This window comes from Marmota marmota, unplaced genomic scaffold, assembly GCF_001458135.2.
Source record: "Marmota marmota marmota unplaced genomic scaffold, marMar, whole genome shotgun sequence".
In the NCBI taxonomy this organism is placed as follows: Eukaryota; Metazoa; Chordata; class Mammalia; order Rodentia; family Sciuridae; genus Marmota; species Marmota marmota.
This window is the reverse complement of record NW_025999900.1, coordinates 35,470,697-35,491,843: the sequence shown is the minus strand read 5'-3', so window position 1 is coordinate 35,491,843 and position 21,147 is coordinate 35,470,697. Positions and strand designations below refer to the sequence as shown.

Genomic DNA, 21,147 nt, shown 5'->3' with positions numbered 1-21,147 from the left:
AAGGGGAGGGGAGGGGAGGGGGATAGGAAGGGGATAGGAAGGGCAGCAGAATACAACAGACACTATATGGCAGTATGTATAAACGTGGCTGTATAATCAATGTGATCCTGCAATCTGTACATATGGGAATAATAAGAATTCATACCCCATTTGAAACAAATGTATGATATATGATATGTCAAGATCAATGTAATGTTTTGAGCAACTAATAAATTTCTGATGTTAAAAAAAATAAAAATTAAAATTAAAAATAAAATAAAATAAATAAAAGATAAAAAAAAGAAACATACCACTAATGAATTCCCCAAAGCATTTACCATAAAACTGAGTATTCAACTCAAAATTCAACTGATAGCCTGTCTAATGATCACACTGAAAAGTAAACAAATTCTGGTATGTTTTCAAAGTTAAGTAGTAGTCAAAACCAGTTTCTGGAATAGCCCATGTAGTGGCCACTTATAAACTGGACTGGCTAACACTCCTGGGCCAAGCCTGTTCTCAGCTTTCACTGCATCTGGTTGGGCAAGAAAGGTCAAATTTCGGTAAAAATTTATGGAGGCAGTTCTCATTAAATATGGCAGTTCAGCCAGGCATGGTGGGCCAGGACTGTAATCCCAGTGGCTCAGGAGGCTGAGGCGTAGTGGGCTGGGGATGTGGCTCAGTGGTTAAGCACCCCGGTTTCAATCCTGGTACCAAAAAAGAGGAAGGGGGCATTTTAAATGCTGGGAATTTAAAAAGAAAACTAAAACATAATTATGTGAATAAGAATCGAGTTCAGGATAATGAAAAAAGTAGGACAGCTTCATCCACAAGAAATAAGTGGGAGCAGCTAAAAGCTAAAATCAAATAAGAACGGGATCAACAAGCAAAGCACCCATATTTATTTTCATCACACTTTAACTTAAAATTTTCCCCAGAGATCACTAATGATTAGGCCTACATGAGAGAGAGAACTCAGGATTGGATTTTTCATTTAAAAGTCTACCAAATTGAAAGTTTAAGTTAAGTGAAAGTTGGAATTGGATTTTTCCCTGGACCAATATGAAGTGCAGGGATCACAAGTGGAGCAGCGACATGAAGTTGTCTTCAGATATTAAATTCCAGCTCCTAAACGGCTGTTTAGTATTGGAAGACTGACAGACAACCTCTCTGGGCCTCAATTTCCCCACTTACAAGAAAAGTACTGTTCAGACTCTTCCAAAACTTTACAGGGCGGTGGTCTGCTATAAAATAGCGAGAACAGAACTGCTCATCAAAGTAACGCGTTATTGTTGTGATTACTTATAGAATTACCCGCTAGGATGAAGCTCCCCACACAAGAGATGAAGCCCGAGAGGAAAGAGTTGAAGGGGAAAGTCCCCACGAGGAGACAGTAACCGAACTGCAGAGCTCCGGTCAGCAGTATATACAGAAGATAAGCGTCCAGCAACTTCAGCCGCTGCGGAGTGGAGCTCAAGTACTCTTCTAAGAACCGCGAGATGACCGACACTACTGACGCGGACATGACTACCACGCTGGGATCTCCGGGCCGCTCGATCCAAACTCCTGGAGAATCCGACGTCTACAACCAAGGCAGCGTTTGCGCGCGCGCAGTGCGGCAGCCCAGCTCCGCCCCGCCCCCAGGAGCCAATTTGCGCAAGCGTACAAGCAGGGCGAGGCGAGGGACAACTAATGCGCAGACGCAAACTGCATCACACAGTGCGAACTACGGCCAGAAATAGTAAACGCGCCTGCGCACAGGATACGTCATTGGGCTGGAGACGTGTCCTCTTTTTATTCTATTTCCGCCGTCCGTTTGATGACGCCCACTGTTGCTCTGGCAACAAGATATTGTGGGAGGAAGAGGGGGAGAGGTTTAGCAGCGCGCTGCGTTGCTAACCACAGCGTTCCGGCTCTCTTGGGTCCTCCTGAGTCCTCAAAAACTAAATGTTTGAATCTACTTAGAGGCAATGTTTGACGCTCTCGGGGTTCGGTACCAGTCAAGCCTTAATTCTATTAAGGACTCTGCCAATACCTATCACAAATCATTAGAGCAAGTCAAGTTTCTCCGTAATGAGAACCACCGCGGTTAATTCTTGTGCACGCACCAGTGTAGAATTGTTTGGGGGCGAAGGGGGCTTGACTTCTACAGGATCATAAACCGAAACTCCGGGTCTGGCCCTGTAACCTAAACCTGCAGATATTCATTCATTCACTCAGCATTTATGGGGCGCCTCTCCTCCTAGCTTGGTGCTAAATTGTAGAGACTTTCAAGTGAGTCAGATAATACAATCGCTTCTTTAAAAGAGGCATTATGAGAATGGTCGCTTATCATGCATAGATCATGTCTTCAAGAGCTCTCCGCCCCCCATGCCAACGTCTAGAATCTGGTGTGATATCCCAGGGTGTTAACACTGAAAGCCCCGCAAGTGCATGTCTAGTGCAACCCTACCCTCCAACTCATTTTGCAGAGGATTCTGAAATGAAGGTTTGAGGGTTTGTATCTTAACAAAACGATATTAACTATTTTTAGCGTTTTAACTTTTAAAATATCCAGATCCTGCCTTTTGACTTTCGTTGTCCTTATAATCTCAAATTCATCTGACCTAAACCTACTTTGCCTTTGCCTTTCAACTCCAAGCCTTCTGGCACATAACCAGGAATTTTATTTCAGCTTCTAAAACTCTGAGCTGTCCTAGGTACAGGAGCAAAATTTCTAAAACAGCAAGTGAACAACAACTTTTCTTCATTTTGACTTTTATTTGCGTTTAGACTGAAAATTCATCAGCATCAACAAAATATATTGATTTTCAGTGATAAGCAAAGGCTTGCTTAAGTTCTTGAAGAAAAAGAGAAATGTCCTTAGGAAGTTTTTCAGTTTATTTGAAGAGGTTTTTACTGTTATATGAACTTAAATTCAGCCTAAGCCCTCTTATATTGCTATGAAAAAAAGAGTCGATAACCAAACTGGTTCCTGTTCAACATAATATGGTAGAAAATGTCAGTTTCTCTGACAGTTGAGCCTTTCTCCCTGCCTCATCAGCAAGTAGAAGAGTAGAATTCGACTTCAGACTTTACAGGCTGGGCAGATGCTTTTTAATTATTCAGGAGTGAACTTCTCAAGGGGTTTCCATTCCATCCGCCAGGCTCCTTCCAGCACACTTCCTTATGTTTTCCTGCCTTTGATCCTTGTCAACCATCATTATTAACATCTTCACGGGAACTCCCACAGGAGGAAAGCAGAAGAGATGAAAAACATCAAATTCACTTACTGAATGCATCCCTTTCTGAAAACTGCAAAGTTCCACTAATATAATTAATTAAAACTTTTCTGGAGTATTTAAAACAAGATAAGATCTTATTCCATGTTCAGCTTATGATTCTATTTAACTGATCTATCAATAGAAAGTTGCTAATACTGGTGTTGGTTTTAATCGTATAAATTAGAACATCTACATAGATATATATAAATCAATTTCTCTTTCCTTCTCTCTCTCTCTCTCTCTCTCTCTCTCTCTCTCTATATATATATATATATATATATATATATATATATATATAAAACTTTATGTGCACAGTAATGGAGTAAGATTGCAATCTCTTGAGTCATACAAACCTAGATTTGAACTTCAATTCTAAGATTTACTAGTTATCCAGCCCAACAGGTGAGTCTGACAGTTTCATTTTCCTTTTCTATAAAATGAAAATAACAATATCTAAGTCACTGGAATGTTGTATGGATTAAATGAGATCATGCTAAGCATTGACCACTTAGCATTAGTGGTTGACACACAATAAATATTCAATAAATGTTCAATACATATTTACTCTTATCATTTACATATATACATGTATGTACATATATATTATTAGTTCTGAAAATCAACTATGTCTACTTCCCCTATTTCTCTGAATAATTAAAAGTTGGCCACACTCCAAAGTCCCAGTATTCTAGGCACACACAAGATGGCACTAGAAGGACTGCAACCCAGACAATTCTAAAAGGCCAAATCATATTTATAAGCTGAAGCATAAGTCAGAGTAGACCTTAGAGGTTTTATTACAGAAACAATTAACATCATAAAACAATGGGAGAGTAGAGAGGCAAAAAGGCTCCCCTATGGGCAAAGTTCATGGTTCTACATCCTGTCACTCTACAATGAGAAAGTACATTCTTTACTAAAAGAAATACAAATCCTTCAAAATTTGAGTAGAAAAGGATTATTTAAAAAAAAAAATCTCTGTATAAGAGTCTCTTTTCCAATTCTTATTTTTTTGTATTTTCTCTTTTGCTTTAAGAGTTCCTGTTGCTTCTTTCTACTGTGATTTCTTGTTAACAGTCCATTTTTTTAAACTATGGCCCTATTTGATGAAAACCCCTCTTTTCCTTGTTTTCTAATAGAACAGATAAAACAAGTTATTATGTTCAAAAGGAAATTTTTTTAAGGGGAATAAAATTGCAGACAGCACAAAGTCAAATTTCTAAAGTATCAGGTTTCTGATCCAAGTCCTAGTCAAGCAGCAGATATCTTCAATGAACCATATTCCTTCAGGCTTCCAGTCCCTGAGGGAGTGGAAAAACTCGCAGGCTCTTTTGTCTGATTTCCCACCCTCCCAGCTCTTTGAGAGTCCCATAATAGCCTCAATCTTGTTCCCTCCCTAGTACCCAGAAGAGAGTCTACCATATTTTCCTTTACAAGGGCATTATTAACCCTTGGTTAATAATAGTTATTGTACTCCCTGCAATGGGGAGCTGAAATCATCAGTGCCCAAGCAACACTGCACTGTCCAGTAGAATTTTCTGTCCTTGGGTTGTTCAATATAGCAGCAACTAGACACACGTGGCTTTTGAGCACCTGAAACATGGCTAATGTGACTAAGGAAATTTTTATTTTTATTAATTTAAAATTTTGTAGCCACATGTGGCTGTCTTTGGACACGGTAACTTTAGAACTGTTATACTGAGTATCTACATTTAGTCTAAGAATCACACCTTGTTCATAGTTCATTCAAAAGGAAGTGACGCCCATTTGCAAACAAAAAATCATCTGTTCCTGCAAGGTCAGAGCTATTAGTTTATCGGCTCCACCTTCTTTTGGAATGTTTATATTCCAAACATAAAAGAAACAAAAAAGAGAATTTGTCAAATTAATTTCCATTCATAAAGGCCACATTAATGGGTTGGGGTTATAGCTCAGTTGGTAGAATGCTTGCCTTGTATGCACAAAGCCATGAGTTCAATCCCCAGCATTCCCCCCCAAACAATCACATTAGTATGTTATTATTACTATTTTGGTACTGGGAATTGAACCCAGAGGCACTTTACCACTGAGCTTCATACCCAGTCCATTTTAATTTTTATTATTTTTATTTCCATCTGTCTTTATTGATTGATTGATTTTATTTTGGCACTTAGAATTGAATCCAGGGGTGCTTTACCACTAAGCTACATACTCAGACCTTTTTTATTTTTTATTTTGAGTCAGAGTCTCACCAAGTTGCTTGAGGGCCTTGCTAAATTTCTGGGGCTGGCCTTGAACTTTGGATTCTCCTCCTCAGTTTCCTGAGTCACTGGGATGACAGGTGTGTACCACCATGTCTGGCCATATTAATACTTTAATCATATAAAGTCACACATGTTGGAGTTAGAATAAAAATTATTGTTTCACATTTGTATTTGATATGTCTTGTCTGGAAAGCAAGAAGAAAAATGTCACCTTACATTTTCTCCTGAGAAGCTTTTCTAGAATAGGCACTGAGAGTCCTTTCCACTTTGTACTATTTTAGCAGATCCAGCCTAATCCTGAGTTATCCCAGCTCTGGAGATACCTTAAGGGATCTAATAACATTAATTACAAAAGGCATCTTCCATACATTCAAATTTCCTGCTTCCAAGAAAAGCTGATTTGGCATACATGGAAACAAAATACAAATGCTTTTCTGCACTACCTCCTGAGGTAGGGTCTAGAGAGTTTTAATACCAGTTTTGCCCAATCATCTGTACTTTAAAAAAATCTTACATCTTATAGATTCTTAGAAAAGTGGAACATTTTGCTATCCTGTGTCAGAATTTCCTACATGGCCCAATTAATTACAGCTTCCAAAGTCCTTGGCACTTGGCACATTGTTTTATAAGTAATTGTTTATATGCCTCTGCCTCCTCACTAGACCTCCCCCCCCCGTTCCTGCAATATATATTAAATATATTTAAATATTTATAAATGATCAGTTTAACACTTATGAGAAAGAAGAAATCTTGGAATCTCTCAAGTCCTGCAGGAAAACTTAAAAGAAAATTGCCTTGGAAAATCCCTCTACACCAGCATTCTCCCACCAATGCTCCACTACCACTCCAGTCTGGTTTCATCCTAACCAAGGGGATGATCTGAAATCTGGCAGCTCCAAGGACTTCAAGCCCTGTTTACCAATTCAAGTGAATTCTGCAGCCAGCTTCAAGATTTGGTTCCTCTACTGAGCCAGCTTGAAGTACACTCAGGATCTCTAGGGTAAGCCAGTCACCACACCTCCCATGTCTCCCACCCTGGTACATAAACAACATACTCAAAGCACTCCTCTCCTCTGGAGTTTGAGATCTCCAAACTGATGGAGACCAGAGTTGAGCTACAGACTCATCCCCTGAGCAGAGGAATGTCTGTTTTGTCAGACATCATCTAGGTTAAGGCCTAGTAAGGATGCACAGTTATGTCCAAATATTGTATGGGACATGCTTATTCTTAAAAATTATTCATTTGGGGGCTGGGGATGTAGTTCGGTGGTAGAGCACTTCCCTAGCATGTGGGAAGTCCTAGGTTCAACCCCCAGCACTTTCATCACAAAAGAAAATAAAAACTGAAATTCAAATTTATCTAGGAGTCACCTCCCCGTTTTTAAAAATAACTTTCTAAATCTGACAATCTACTTGGGGTACAAGCTCTTAAGCTCTTTGTAGGATCAACCATTGATGTTTCCACAAATATTTTAAGCTTCCCATTAGAAGGAACATCAAGAGAAGACATCTGGGGAAGGGAGACATAAAAGGAAGCCCAAAGCATGTGTTCCAGAATGCAGAGGTGGTTCTGTCATTTTAAAAAATTTGTCCCATCATCCCAGATGTGGAACACTTATAAAAACTTTAATATAATATGTAGCATAAAATTATAAGCTAATTATAATATCATAAGCTCTATTTCCAACCTATTTTAATATACTCCTGTCGATTACGTGGGCATATTCGCAGAATTGAAAACTTGGGACTTTGTAGTTGATGAGAGAAGGGAGGGCTGATGGAGCTTCTGTGAGGGACTTTGAGTTTTAGCACTACCCATCTCCCGTCCCCCAAATGTGTGGCCAGGATTACTGTCCTATTTTGAGACACCTCGCCTCACCCAGAGTCATCTCTGCCAGTAATAGGAAACAACACCAAGGGCTCCACCAGCTCAACCCGCAGTGGCGAAGTTCACCTGTCAGCTGCCGCTGCCTGCAGATCGCCGGGGCCACCAGGACCGCGTTGGCCCCGCCTCTGGCGCCGGGCGCACCGGCCACGCCCCCTTTGTTATCCGATACTTTTCTGGGTCAGCTGGTGCTGGCGTCAGGCAGAGGGATGGGCTGGCTCAGCTCGACCCGGCAGGGCTTGTTTACTATGGCTGATGATCTGGAGCAGCAGTGAGTTAATCCTGTCTCTTTTCTCTTTCTCTCTTTCTCTTTGGGCCATGATCCTGGGACTGTCTGTGGCTGAGGAACAATTTTAGACACCTTCCCGCCTTTCCTTTTTCAGGTTGGCTTCCAGGGAGGGCTGGAGGGGTGCGTTTGCTTGCTTTGCTTTTGCCCAGAAGAGGCGGGCAGAGCCTAGGGAGCGATGGTAGATGAGCTTGCTGCAGCAGCTCAGTGATTTTGAATTTTCCAATTAGTCTTCACGATTGCCCCTCATTTTCCTCTACAGAGGGGTTAGACATAGTGGTAATTATTGCACGAGATTCCCCGAAAGCAAGCTTTGGGGACGCGGGTGCGGGGGTAGCGGCTGAGGGTGCTTGTCCCGACTTGCTTCAGGACTATAGTTGTGGGTGTGAAAAGAGCCTTTTAGCCCGACAAGAAGGCGTGGGAAGAACGCTGAGGTCTCCCCTGCGCGGGATTGATGTGAAGTAATGGGTCTGAGAGTTACATTAGTTCTCGCCCACCAAGACACGTTGTTGCTTACAGTTCTATTGACAGTGCTTTTAATCATCATAACGACGTCCTTAATACAGTGGTTTCAGAATTAGATTTGGTGCTTTTTTTTTTTTTTTAACTGTTTCAAGGGCATCAGGTTTAGGATGCCACCTGTAGGTGGTGTGACTAGCAGTTCGCAGTCTGATGGAAGCAAGAAAAAGTTGCTTGGAGAATGACTCAGCTCCAAACCAAGACTTGGTTTCACAGGAACAGGGCCTTGGACTCAGAATTCACTCTTTCAGACCTGCAAAACTGATAGCCTGAAAAACTAATTAAATGTATCACAATAATAAATAGCTTCCTGGTCTTGAAGGAACCTCCCTAGAGGGTATTGCTATCAAAGACTACTTTTCCAAGAGGAAACTTATAATGATTTAGGGAAACAGAATATTAGAGCTGAAAGAGATGTAAGATGTTCAGCTCCATGTTACAAATAAAGAACTTGGTGCCCTTAGAAATTGGAGACTTGACCAAGATCACAGAGGTCTAGAACAGGATTCTCTCCCAACACAGAACTTCTTCTGCTTTACCTGCTTCAGGATGAAAGAGACCACCCTGGCCAAGTTAAGTTGATGCTAAGTGGCTTCTCTGCTCCTTGCCTTAGCCTTTACCTTCCAAATAGCATTGAACAGATACAGTGTGCCAGGCACCAATTCCTGGAGTTTACCTGTAAAATTTTTGGTAAAGGAAAAAAAGGCAAAATAAAGCTCTTCCCAAGGAATATCTGCTGAGCAGCCTGTGGTGCTGTTCTATGGGACAGCATCTCTCTGAGCTCTGCTTTGGACAATTATAGGGCAATGTGGGGTCCACATGTTATGATCTGACTTGTGACCGCCTTTTGATGACATGGAGAGAAAGATTGGCTTTTGAAACTGGCAAAATTTTGTTGACTTGGTCCCCAGGCTTCAATCAATCAGGAAATTTTGGCAGAATATTAAAAGGATTCTCTCTCTAGGATTAGATGGTTGAGAATTCTTGTCTGGCTAAAACCATTGATGTACCACTTCACCTGCAACATAAGTTTTTCTTTCAGACCTCCAACATTCTTGATAGTTGTAACTTGCAAAACAGTAAGAATGTAGACAGCCTGTGGTTTAACTGAAAGGAAAGAAGGTTTGTTGAGAGTTTTATCTTGTGCTAGGCATTATTTTATGTGCTTTAGATGGACTGACTCATTTAATACTTACTATAATCCTATGAGGTAGGTACTGTTATCTCCCTTTTAAAGATGAGAAAACTGATACAGAAAACTAATATGGCTGAAGTTACATTGTTAAGTGATAGTGGTGGAATTATAACTCTGGCCATCTGGTTTTAGATCACACCTCCCTTCAGAAAACACACACATGAAGATGTGGTTATATATTGTGCTTGTTCATGAATGGCCTTGAAAACTGAGACCAGAAGGTCCAGGGAGGAGGTAGTGAAGAACCTGGATTTGAGATCTGGGTTCTTTTTTTTTTTTTTTTTTGAGACAGGGTCTCTCTAATATGCTATATGGCCTCCCTGGACATTAGTTTTCTCACCTGTAAAATAAAGAGGCTAAACTCTACTTCTAAGGAAATATCCTAATTGAAAGTTCTGGGCTTCAAATGACCATGAGGATACCCACCATGTGCCAAGGGGGCTGTGGTTATAGCCTCCCCTCAGAATACCCCTGCATTAATTATACTGATGTTCACAGGCCCTTCCTGAAGCCATCTGTCTTGTAACCCCCTTTACTTAGGCAGAGTTAAAGAAAAAAAGAAATATCATGTAGGATAGAAAGGAAAAGCAAAAACTGTCATTCGTTGAGTATCTAATTTGTGGTGGGCACCTGATGAGGTTCCTTACATATCTAGACAGGTTTACTGAATAACACCTGTCTGCTCATCAATGTTAGTACTGTGATTCATATCCAGGAGTTGCTCGTTTGTTTATTAATTCCAAAACTGGTGATTTTAACCTCTGCTCTGCAATGACTTAAAGTCACTGAGTATGGAGGAGAAAGCAGGATGGGTTTTCTTATGTTTTATTGTATTCTGTGTGTTGAGGTCATAGGCAACTCATTTTACTACTCATTTTACTTTGGTCTTGGAAAATAAGACCAAAATTAACCTGTGTTCTGTGTATGAAACATAGTGGGGCTTGAACCCAGTTCTACTGCCTTGTGCCTGCCCAATCTCCATGTTCTGGGCTGACTGGGTTACCTGAGAGCTCAACTGGGCATAGGCACATGCTTCACACTTGTAGGAGCCTGAAACAGGGCCAGGAGGGCAGGTGGCATGGGAATTGTCTTTCTAACCCTAAAGGAACAGCTAGTCCTAAGACTAGAAAAGGATAATTGAAATATTAGTTAAAAATTGCTTTCTCTCCCCTTTTAATATCCTTGAACATAAATTATGATAACCAGTAACAAAGGGGAGTTGAAACAAATGAGATAATAAATGACAAAGAGCTTTGTCAAGTTTATGGTATCTGTTGAAACAATGGGCATGTTGTTGGTAACAGACATTTCCCAGGGAAGAGTAACAGTCTATCAGGCAGTAGAGCATTGCTCACTGCTATAGTGGGCAGGTCTCCTGAGCCTGAGTAACACCCTGTGCTCTGATAACTCTTCTATCAGCAAGGCTGAGAGCTTCAGTATTTCCTTTCCAATGTTGCCAGTAAACATATCTGTGTCTCCTTGTTCTAGGCCTCAAGGCTGGCTGAGTAGCTGGCTGCCTACTTGGCGTCCCACTTCTATGTCTCAGCTGAAGAATGTGGAAGCCAAGATCCTCCAGTGTAAGTAGAAGGTGCAGCCTGTCCTCCCTCCCTTAGAAGGTCCAAGAAAGATGCAGGATCTGTCCAGAGCTGGGTACACTGAGCCCACTGAGTTCTGATTAACAGTATATGGGGTAGAGGAAAATATGGCAATGATCTGAGGGAAGATTCACACAGAGAACTCTATATTCTATGGTAGTGGTTCCTCGGCTTCTCCATAGCCATCCAGCTCCTGTCACATCCTACAACTTCACCTTAATCCCTAATGTGTCAACACACACAACACACATGCACACTTCTCTCCATCCCTCCTTCCTTATCCCCATTCCTCTCTTCCTCCTTCTCTTTTTCTCTTAACACATAAGCTCTTATTAACTTACCATTTTCCTTTCTGAGGACCAGCAATCCTACATTCTCTAACGTTGTTTCCTGTGTTCTGCCCAGCTGTGGTGTTCTACCCAGCTGTGGTCTACCACCTATCTACTTACCACAGTTTGAAACTCTCACAGACCAGCTCTCCTAGACATTATGTTGAGGCAAGGCATCCCATAAACAGCAGTAGCTAATGGCTCAAACAAGATCTTTGGGCTATGACTTGACCTTGGCTTCTCTCCTGTCTTCAATCTGCCTAGCCCATGATAGTCCCCACCCTGCCCTACTGCCCCCAGCCACCTTATCTACAACTCTGCCCAACAAAATGGAAAGATCCAGGCTATATCACCCAGACAACTCTGTTGCATGACAACAGAGCAAAAACTACCTACCTTGGTGTCTAAGCCCAAGGCTCAACACACTCCCAAAATTCCCTCCACCTGGCTGCCAAGTCCCAGGTTCAAGAGTGATAGATGCTGGTACAACCAATCTGGAAAGCAGTATGAAGATTCCTTAGGAAACTTGGAATGGAACCACCATTTGACCCAGCTATCTCACTCCTTGGTCTATACCCAAAGAATTTAAAACCAGCATACTATATAAACGCAGCCACATCAATGTTCATAGCAATTCAACTCACAATAGCTAAACTGTGGAAGCAACCTAGATGCCCTTCAATAGATGAATGGATAAAGAAACTGTGGTACATATGCACAATGGAATATTACTCAGCATTAAAAGAGAATAAAATTATGGCATTTGTAGGTAAATGGAAGGAATTGGAGAATATTATGCTAAGGGAAGTAAGCCAATCCCCAAAAAACAAAGGCTGAATGTTCTCTCTGATAAGTGGATGCTGATCCATAATGAGGATGGGGGAGATATGCAAAAATGGAGGAACTTTGGGTGGAGGGGAGGGTGCATGGGGGCAGGAAAGATGGTGGAATGAGATGAACATCATTACTCTAGGTACATATGCACATATGGTGTAATGCTACATCATGTACAACCATAGAAATGTGAAATTGTGCTGCAATTGTGTACAATGAATCAAAATGCATTCTGATGTCATATATACCTAATTAAAAATAAATAAATTTTTAAAAAAGTGATGGATGCAAGAGCTGCATGGTGTCAGTGGTGTCACTACCACCCTGGGCCCAAAGCAAGCTGGGAACATAACATCAAGGAATAATATGGCTCCTCTTACTACTCACAAGCAAATGGTATACAAATTGTGCTTGGACTTTAATTCTTTGGGGCATGTGGTACAAAAGAAAGAATTACTCTGATACTTACTGAATCTAATAGGAAGACTATTCCAAATACTGCAAGGACAGGGGCATTTATAACTGAGGAACAGGGTGAAGGGTTCAGAGGATGGAAAATTACTAAGAGGAAATATCAAGGACAGGGGAGTTCTTATCAAATTGACTTTATGCTGAAGGATGGTCAAAGGTATGAGATGAGGAACTTGATCAACTATAAAAGGTGAGGGAATTTTTGTTAACCTCACCTTTTATGAAGTAGTAGGCAGGCTGAAGACAGGGTAGGTGCCAAGGTCAAGAGGAGCTTGCCTAAAGTTTGGTCAAGAAGAGAGTTGATCAGTTGTCAGAGGGTTGTACAAGAGAAGAACTGAGGGAGGTTGGGAAGAGTTTGGGACTGTCAAGAGAAATCTGAAGAGGAGTCCATGCAAAATGACTTTTCTGTCAGAAAACAGTCTTGTTGATTTCTCCTGGGATTCTCCCCTCCTCAGGTCTCCAGAACAAGTTCCTGGCCCGATATGTGTCTCTCCCAAACCAGAACAAGATCTGGACGGTGACTGTGAGCCCTGAGCAAAAGGACCGCACCCCCCTGGTGATGGTGCATGGCTTTGGGGGCGGCGTGGGCCTCTGGATCCTCAACATGGATTCACTGAGTGCCCGCCGCACACTGCACACCTTTGATCTGCTTGGCTTTGGGCGAAGCTCAAGGCCAACATTCCCAAGAGATCCGGAGGGGGCCGAGGATGAGTTTGTGACCTCAATAGAGACATGGAGGGAGACCATGGGGATCCCCAGCATGATCCTCCTAGGGCACAGTTTGGGAGGATTCCTGGCCACCTCTTACTCTATCAAGTACCCTGAAAGGTAACAAGCAGGCAGCTACTTCTCTTCCTCATGACTTGACTCTTTACCTTGTAGGAACTTTAAAGCATTAATTTCCAAAAGTCCTGTTCTTCCTGGGTGATTTAAGGGCTATGGTGCCAAGTGACTATAGCATGTTCTCCTTTTTCTTCCTTTAATACAGAGTTAAACACCTTATCCTGGTGGACCCTTGGGGCTTTCCCCTCCGGCCAACTGACCCCAGTGAGATCCGTGCACCTCCCACCTGGGTCAAGGCTGTGGCTTCTGTCCTGGGGCGTTCCAATCCCCTGGCTGTTCTTCGAGTAGCTGGGCCCTGGGGTGAGTATCCTGCTGATAAAGAAACCCTCTTCTTAAAGCAAGGCTGTCTCATTCAACCAAGCCCTGCTGTATCTGGTTTCCCCACCATCTCCACCTATTCATAAAAAGTGGGATCTGGACCAGATCTCTTGGGTGTTTCAGAGGGTTATTTTTTCCCTTAAAGTTTTGCTGTGTAGAGAATAGATAGAGCAGAACAGCTACCTCATACCTTGGCAGACCCTCAGGGAAAGAAAGAGCCTGGGAAGTGACTCTTTCTCTGCTACATGTATGAGTTTGTAGGACCAAGCTATCTGTGATTCAGGTGTAGTAACCACCACTGGATCCCATCCCAGGGGCTCACCTAGCACCTGTAGCAGGGAGGGTCAGAGCCTGAGCCTGAAGGTTAACTCACAATGGCAAGCACACCCCTCTAAGCCATGCCCTGCTTCAAGAAAATACTACATCTTCATCTTCTCTGGGTTGCTGAGTACTAAGTGATTCTTTGGGTTAAAGGAAGGAAGGAGGTAGAGTAGGGAGCCATGGTATAGTACTAGTAGCTCCACTCTTCATATTTTCATTGTCCACACCCTTCACTTTGGGAAATTTATTATTCTGATGAAGTAAAAGGCAGATTTCCTTTGTAGAAAAGATTAGTGACTCTTTTTTTGTTCTAATGGCATATATATATACATAGTAATGTTCAATAGTCAATTACTGTGAGTTAAATCTAATGGCTAAATAAAAGTTATCTCTGTGGTCCCTACAAGAAAAACAGAATGGTTCCAAATAAAGGAGGTCATTAGCATTTGAGTAGGAGGTAGGAGTTCAAGAGTCCTAGAAGAAAAGAAGGCTAGCAAGAGACACAGATGCCAAAGGAGAGTATGTGGGCAGAGGGCTGACCTTAGTGTTCCCAGCACTGTGGACTCCACCAGATTCTCTACAAGGAGAAGCCCTGCTCTAACCACCATCCCCCTTTCTGGCCTTGGGTCTGGCAGGTTTGTGCAGTGTATCGGAGCTATTGGGGTGTTTGGCTGGCAACCATGGAAGACTGAGTCAGCAGAGGGGCAGGGCCCATAGATATCTACACTGCACCTCCCCAGCTACTTCTTGCAAACAGAAAAAAAGAAAGAAAGATGAGAAATTGACCCTTAGGCTCAGTTTTTACAGTCTCTTTGGGTGCTCTACTGGTTGGATGTGTACCATCAAGCAAGGTGAAAGGAACAGATTGTTCTAACACAGTGTCCTGAGCCAGATCGTTAAGGACACCTCTCCACATATTATTTCAGGCTTGAAAATGAGAGGACTCTTGGGAGGTGGTCCAGTTTCATCTACTCCCTTCAGAAGGTTAAAAGGCCATATGGGTCCCAGGGAGAAAGAAAACATGGCTCAGACTATAAGAAAAACATCTCCACCATAGACTCTTGTGGAGTTTATGGTCCTTTTAGGAAAAGACCTTGGGACTTCACTGAGCTGAAAATAACCTGGTTTCTCAGTGATGTTAGACTATCTTTAAATTCTTAGGTGACCAACTAACTATCATTTGAAGTCATCTGGAGTTTTCCAGCAGACTTCTATACTCTTTTTGCCACTATAATATTAAATGCATAAAGCAAATAAACCCTTCAGAGAAATAATATTTGGTTAAAGTTGTTTAAACATACACAGGCAGGAGTCTTATCCCCTGTACTGCCCAAACTGGCCACTCATGTTTTTCTATCCCCTCCTAGGGCCTGGCCTGGTACAGCGATTCCGGCCAGACTTCAAGCGTAAATTTGCAGACTTCTTTGAAGATGATACTATATCAGAGTATATCTACCACTGCAATGCACAGAATCCCAGGTGAGGGCGGCTGTCGGGGCCCACTTGGGGTGGATGGTTTAAAGAAAAAATTTCCGCTATATAGTGCTGTGCTTTATTTCTTCTACAAAGCACTGGCTCAGGGGAACACACACTTGTAGTAGCAGGCTTGATCATTTCCAAAGGGTTCTCCAGGGATGGGCACAAAGGGATGTAGAAGATAATAGATTAATTAAACATTTTGTCCATCTCTAGAGAAAGGTCTTCCCTCTTCCCTAGAGATAGGCAGTTGGCCTGATGGGCAAGAGTCTAGGAAACATTTTTAAAGACTTTTTTTTTTTTTTAATTGAAAAAGTGATACAAACATAGTAATTTTTTAAAAAGCAAAGTAAAAGAAAGCCTGAAGTTCCTAAATTTCCTCATTATTTTCAATTTAAGATGTCACCAAACATTGCTTCAGAGAACCTCCTGGCACATATTCTTTTATATACACATATAATACATCTATAGAATACATTCCTACAAATAGAATTGTTGAGTGAAAGGGTATGTGTTTGAATTAATTATGTGCATTTTGAAATAAAATCATTGGGACACAAATTCCCACTCTTCTGGAGGTTTGAAGGTGTCCCTGGAACCTTGAGAAAGTCTATCCCTGGCAACTCACTGACACAACAGGTCCCATTTCTTGCCAGCCTGTAGTCTTTGCAACATTGACAGCCAGGGCCAAGCCAAGGAGGCAATCTTCTCCTATAATAGATGTCCTGTGAGTGGCAGATAGCAAAAGGCCACTTTGGTGGCACCACCTTTGTGGAGTCCTCTCCCCAAGTTGCTGGGAGGCATCTCGGGAGCTAAGGTCACTTACTGCCCTACTAGGCTTTTCCAAGTTACCTGCCTTGAGCCCAAAGCTGTGAAGAAGGTGGGGCTCTGCCTTCCAGCAATACTATCAGCATTAGCCTCAGAGAACTTTGGGGTAGTGTGGGAGCTGTCCTGCCAACATTGCACATGAGTTCAGCTAATGGAAGGGCCCAGTAAAGCAGTGCAACGAAAACCCTCCTCAGTCACATCAGACACCTCTGTCTTCCTGCTCTTAGCTCATCTCAGCCCCCACATGCTCAGCACCAGTCCCATAGGCCTATTCCTGTCCTTCCCTCAGAATTTTCCCTACCGTGGACCTAGTTCTGTACAGTAGCCACCCAGTCCAAGTCACAGAATAATCTTGCAACTGATTCATGACCTAGAGGAAGCAAAGATGACATCATGATAATCATCTCCCTTACCCCCAACTGCCATTGCTCAATTTTATAATTCCCTGAGTTTTTTTGAGTTGTAACTGATAAGTTCCTGATGACTTTGATCAGTCCCTTGGAAAACATGACATCTGGCCAAGAGAAAAATGTTTGAGGGGATACTTACTTCACTTCACTTAAACTTAGGGGTTTTGTATTTATTTTCATTCTCTTAATCATGAGAAAATTTGTAAATGAGAAAATTAAGGTGTATCCTGTTTACATGCCTTGCTAAGGAAATAGCCAGAATTTGAATTCATGTCTGTCTGACTCCAAATTCCATGATTTATCTACTTTGCTGTGACATATTAAGGAAAAGTTCTCAGGTTCCTGTGGCCTTGGCAGAATTCATCCTGGGGGTGCAAAGGAGACCAGAGGTATAACCATAATAAACAGGCAGAGCCTTAAAGATGGCTCAGACCCCTGAAAGCTGGAGTTTATGCTAGATTTGCAGATACCTCATGATATGGCCTCAGTTACTTCTATCCAGGAAATGACCAGAGAGTAAAATAGATTGGGTTGGCATTTGTTGCTTCTCTTTAGCAGAAATCATAATTCCCCTTGTCTTCCTAAGACTGGTTTTTAATCCCAGAGTCTTCTCAGGAAGCCCTCTTTATTGCTATAGTCCTCACTTTTCAGAGTTCACCTCAATTGGTTCCCCTACCCTCCACCCAATAAGCTAAGTTCCTAGTCTGTGCTTTCACAGCTCTCTACTACCCTTTCATAATCCCCAAGAGATTTTAAGCTAAATGCTTAATCGTATGATTAGCTATTTAACACTCAACTTCCCAAAATGTGAGCTTCAGGAGGGCAGACACCTCATCTATCATTCATATGTTCCCTCACCAGCCCAGGGCATGACACATAAATATTTGTTGAATGAAAGCAGTCCATTTCACTCTTGGATGGTTCTCTGTGCCATAGGGTTTTCCATTGTGTGATGATTCCATCATCTCCTAATCTTACCAGTATTTAATAAGCCCAGTGCTGGGTTTTGAGGGAAATACAAATACAGCACTAAGATTCTGACCCAGCCTCTGAAGGGACCAAGAAGTTGACATTGTCTGCTGCAGGATTTATTATATTCATTGTCTTACCCTGGTTTGTTTCTGTCAGTGGTGAAACAGCATTCAAAGCCATGATGGAGTCCTTTGGCTGGGCCCGGCGCCCCATGTTGGAGCGAATTCATTTAATTCGAAAAGATGTACCCATCACCATGATCTATGGGGCCAACACCTGGATAGATACTAGCACAGGAAAAAAAGTGAAGATGCAGCGGCCAGATTCCTATGTCCGAGACATGGTATGTTAGTCTACCCAAGGAGGGGGAGCCAAGGTGGAAATGCTGTGACTTGAATGATAGCACATGTTAATTGACTCTCCGTCAAACAACTCTGCCTTGGGTAGAGAAGGATGATCAGAGTAGGGCGAAAAGGGGAATGAACAGGTTGAGCTAGGGCATTAGATTTGAAATGTTTGACTGTCTTGGTAATATCAAAATTAGAGACTTCCCACTTCTGGAGAGCCCAATTAGCTAAAAGGCAGGTTCTTGTCCAGTAGCCAGGCATACACACATTGCCACTCCAGCACCCCTCACCAAATAATTCCTGCCCCAAACCAGTGTCATGAATAGTAGAGATCATCATGAAGACTTGCTGCTACACTTCTGCCTTCTCCTTTTTTCTTATTCCCTCCCCTCATTTGCCAAGGAGCATGTTTCTAGGCTGGGTGCCACCCATGAGCCCTGGTTTCCTGGGTTTTGGAGCAGAATAGTGATGGAACTCACATGGAAGGAAAGATACAGTGAATGGCCAAAGAAGAAGTAGAACAGGATATGAAGAGTCATTGGTTCCCAAAGGAATGTACCAAGATCCAGGAAGAAAGAGCATTAGGAGTTAGTTAGTTTGCATTGCTAATGACCAAGATACCTGACAAGAACAACTTAGAGGAGGAAAAGTTATTTTGGGCTCACAGTTTCAGAGATTCAGTCCATAATCAGCTGACTCTATTGCTCCAGGCCCCTGGTGAGGCAGAACATCATGGCAGAGGATGTGGTGGAGGAAAACAGCTCAGCTCATGATAGCTAAGAAGCAGAGCTAGAGGAGCCAGGGACAAAATATATAATCCTCATGACATGCCCCCAGTGACCCGTTTACTCTAGGCATGCCCCCACCTGCTTATAGTGACCACCCAGTAATCATTCAAATTATCACTCCATCAGATGGATTAATCCATTGAAAGCATTATGGCCCTCATAATCCAATCATTTCACCACCTGCATTAGCCAGTATAGGAGCTTTTGGGAGACAAACCATAACACATTTCTGATAAGAGCTGGTGGATGAAAATCAAGTTTAAGGAGAGAAGAAATGGTGGAGCAGCTTTCCAGTATTGTGAATAAAGGGCCATTTCAACCCTGATGGGTCTTTTCTCCACAGGAGATTGAGGGTGCATCGCACCATGTCTATGCTGACCAGCCGCACATCTTTAATGCTGTAGTGGAAGAGATCTGTGACTCAGTGGATTGAGCTGCTCTTGCTAAAGGAAGAGGAGAAAGCCAGAGAGTTGTTCTCACCTCCCTGTCTGCTTAGTCACCCCTCTGTTCTTTCCTCACCAACTAACATGTGCCAGCCAGGCAGAGTCTTAGGCTGTCCCCAAGATAGGACCACCGTGAAAAAGAGCACTTCTGATCCCATGCTGAGGGCTGGAGGCAGAAGTCACAAGAGGCCTTGAGCTCCCCCGCCCTGGGGAAGAATATGAAGGGTTGCCCAGTGCCACTCCAGTCTCTCCATGCCAAGTGTCACCCAGATGAAAGTTGTAAAGGAACTGCACCAATCCACGTTGCCTCTCTATGTGGCCTTTCATTCCTCTGAGCAGAGGAGGTCTCCCAACAGCCTTTCCTAGCTCTGGAGTGTTTATGGGGGTAGGTTCCATGCAAGAACATCTTCCCTCTCCATCACCTCCTCACTCCTATCCCATGCCAACTCCATCCAGGTTCTGGTTGGGATCGGGTCCCACTTCACCACCAAGAGCAGGTCCTGAAGCTTTGTTCACTTCCATGACCTCAGAAGTCATATACAAAGCCCTCAATGGCAGATGAGGAAAGAGACCAGGGCAGGACATGGTGACACGGCCCTGAGTGATAATAGTTCTGGCAGAGTGAAGACTAGAATGCAGGTCTACTGACACACACTGCATACTGCAGATTCATGGCAGACACCAAGGGGCTGGTCACCGACTGACTTCAAGCCTATCCTTATCCCATATTCTAGCCCCATTATGCAGACATGCTGCTGTCCTGCCCTGTGCCTGTCCTGGCTGCCTAAACTAAGGACACTCAAGTACTTCCTTCCTTGCCCCATCTTCTCCCTATGGGAGACTTCTGAGTCTCCCTTTGTGCCTTGGGCGTGAAGCCCCATGTGTAGTATAGAGCAAAGGTGGCTCCTGGTGGAGAGAGGGAGGAAAACCCTTCACCCCAGGGCCACGTCTGGATTCGCCATGCCCACCACTTTTCACAGCATTTTCTACCTGCCCCCAGAACTGAGGACCACTAAGAGCCCCTGCCCATGATCCACTGGGGAGCCTCAAGCCAGCAGGCCCCTGCCCTCATCATCCACAGGATGGTTCTTACTGCCTGACCCTCTATCCCTACCATCTGTCCCCATGGTCTCCAGCTCATCCAGCAAAGAACCTGTCAGCTCTCTCCCAGGGGCTCATTCCATGTGCTGCTCTGAGGTCTGGGCAGTAGGCTGGGCCTGGCCCCAGAAGCAGGGCAGCTCCTGTCTGCTCCTTCACTTTTGTAAAGCCAACCCTTTCACCAGAATAGTATTAACTCCTGGTGCTGTGTACTACTGGTCCAGCTGCCTTGGGCTCCTTTTCTATATTAATAAAGAAATAAGTAAAAACTACTGGTGGTGATGATACTTAATATTGCTGCAATGAGAGTACTAGGTGGTATTGACTTCACAATTGTCCATGTGGTGTCCAAGTCGGAGAAGGAATCCCTGGTCTACTTACACGCCACTCCCTGTCCTGTTTAGTGCTGTGTTTGCCCTCTGGACCTGGCCCAGAGTCCAGGCCAACACAGACCATCTCAAACCCACTTGTGATAGAAGAGGAGTCAACCCAGAGTGTGGATGGATTCAGCCCCAGTTCACAGGAGGAGAATTAAGCAGAACTGGAGGCTCCCTGCTTCCCATTAGACACCTTCTCTCTAAAGTTCAGTGGGTCTGCACATGTACTGCTCCCTGCAGCCTGTTCTAACTCCTACTCATCCTCCAGATCTTAGCTCGTATATTCCTTTTGTAGGGGAGTCTTACCGTGAGCTCCCAAATTAAATT

At 43.1% G+C, this 21,147-nt stretch overlaps 2 protein-coding genes across 3 annotated transcripts in view; one reads left to right on the top strand and one right to left on the bottom strand.

Annotated features, from left to right (window-relative positions):
- Nucleotides 1–1,619, bottom strand: part of Dad1 (defender against cell death 1) — a 20,001-nt gene extending 18,382 nt beyond the window's left edge. The window contains exon 1 of the mRNA XM_015492960.2: nucleotides 1,294–1,619. Within this exon, the coding sequence (XP_015348446.1) occupies nucleotides 1,294–1,504 (211 nt within the window). The 5' untranslated portion in view covers nucleotides 1,505–1,619. The remainder of the gene's footprint in view (nucleotides 1–1,293) is intronic.
- A 5,888-nt stretch (nucleotides 1,620–7,507) lies between these two features.
- Abhd4 (abhydrolase domain containing 4, N-acyl phospholipase B) lies at nucleotides 7,508–20,715 on the top strand. Of its 2 annotated transcripts, none has more exons than XM_015492942.2 (7): nucleotides 7,508–7,641; nucleotides 10,859–10,947; nucleotides 13,055–13,427; nucleotides 13,588–13,742; nucleotides 15,449–15,560; nucleotides 17,924–18,110; nucleotides 19,246–20,715. In XM_015492942.2, the coding sequence occupies exons 1-7, from the start codon at nucleotides 7,580–7,582 to the stop codon at nucleotides 19,333–19,335; spliced, it is 1,068 nt and encodes a 355-aa protein (XP_015348428.1). In that variant the 5' UTR covers nucleotides 7,508–7,579; the 3' UTR covers nucleotides 19,336–20,715. The 2 variants fall into 2 exon arrangements, with proteins under 2 accessions (XP_015348428.1, XP_015348433.1); XM_015492947.2 differs by lacking the exon at nucleotides 7,508–7,641 and adding an exon at nucleotides 7,648–7,753.
- Nucleotides 20,716–21,147: the final 432 nt, after the last annotated feature.

Excerpts from the sequence above, each read along its gene's own strand:
- Abhd4 (XM_015492942.2), top strand. The coding sequence starts at position 7,580 with ATGGGCTGGCTCAGCTCGACCCGGCAGGGCTTGTTTACTATGGCTGAT. Across the intron at positions 13,743-15,448 it reads TCGAGTAGCTGGGCCCTGGG|GGCCTGGCCTGGTACAGCGA; the intron begins GTGAGTATCCTG and ends ATCCCCTCCTAG. Across the intron at positions 18,111-19,245 it reads ATTCCTATGTCCGAGACATG|GAGATTGAGGGTGCATCGCA; the intron begins GTATGTTAGTCT and ends TTTTCTCCACAG.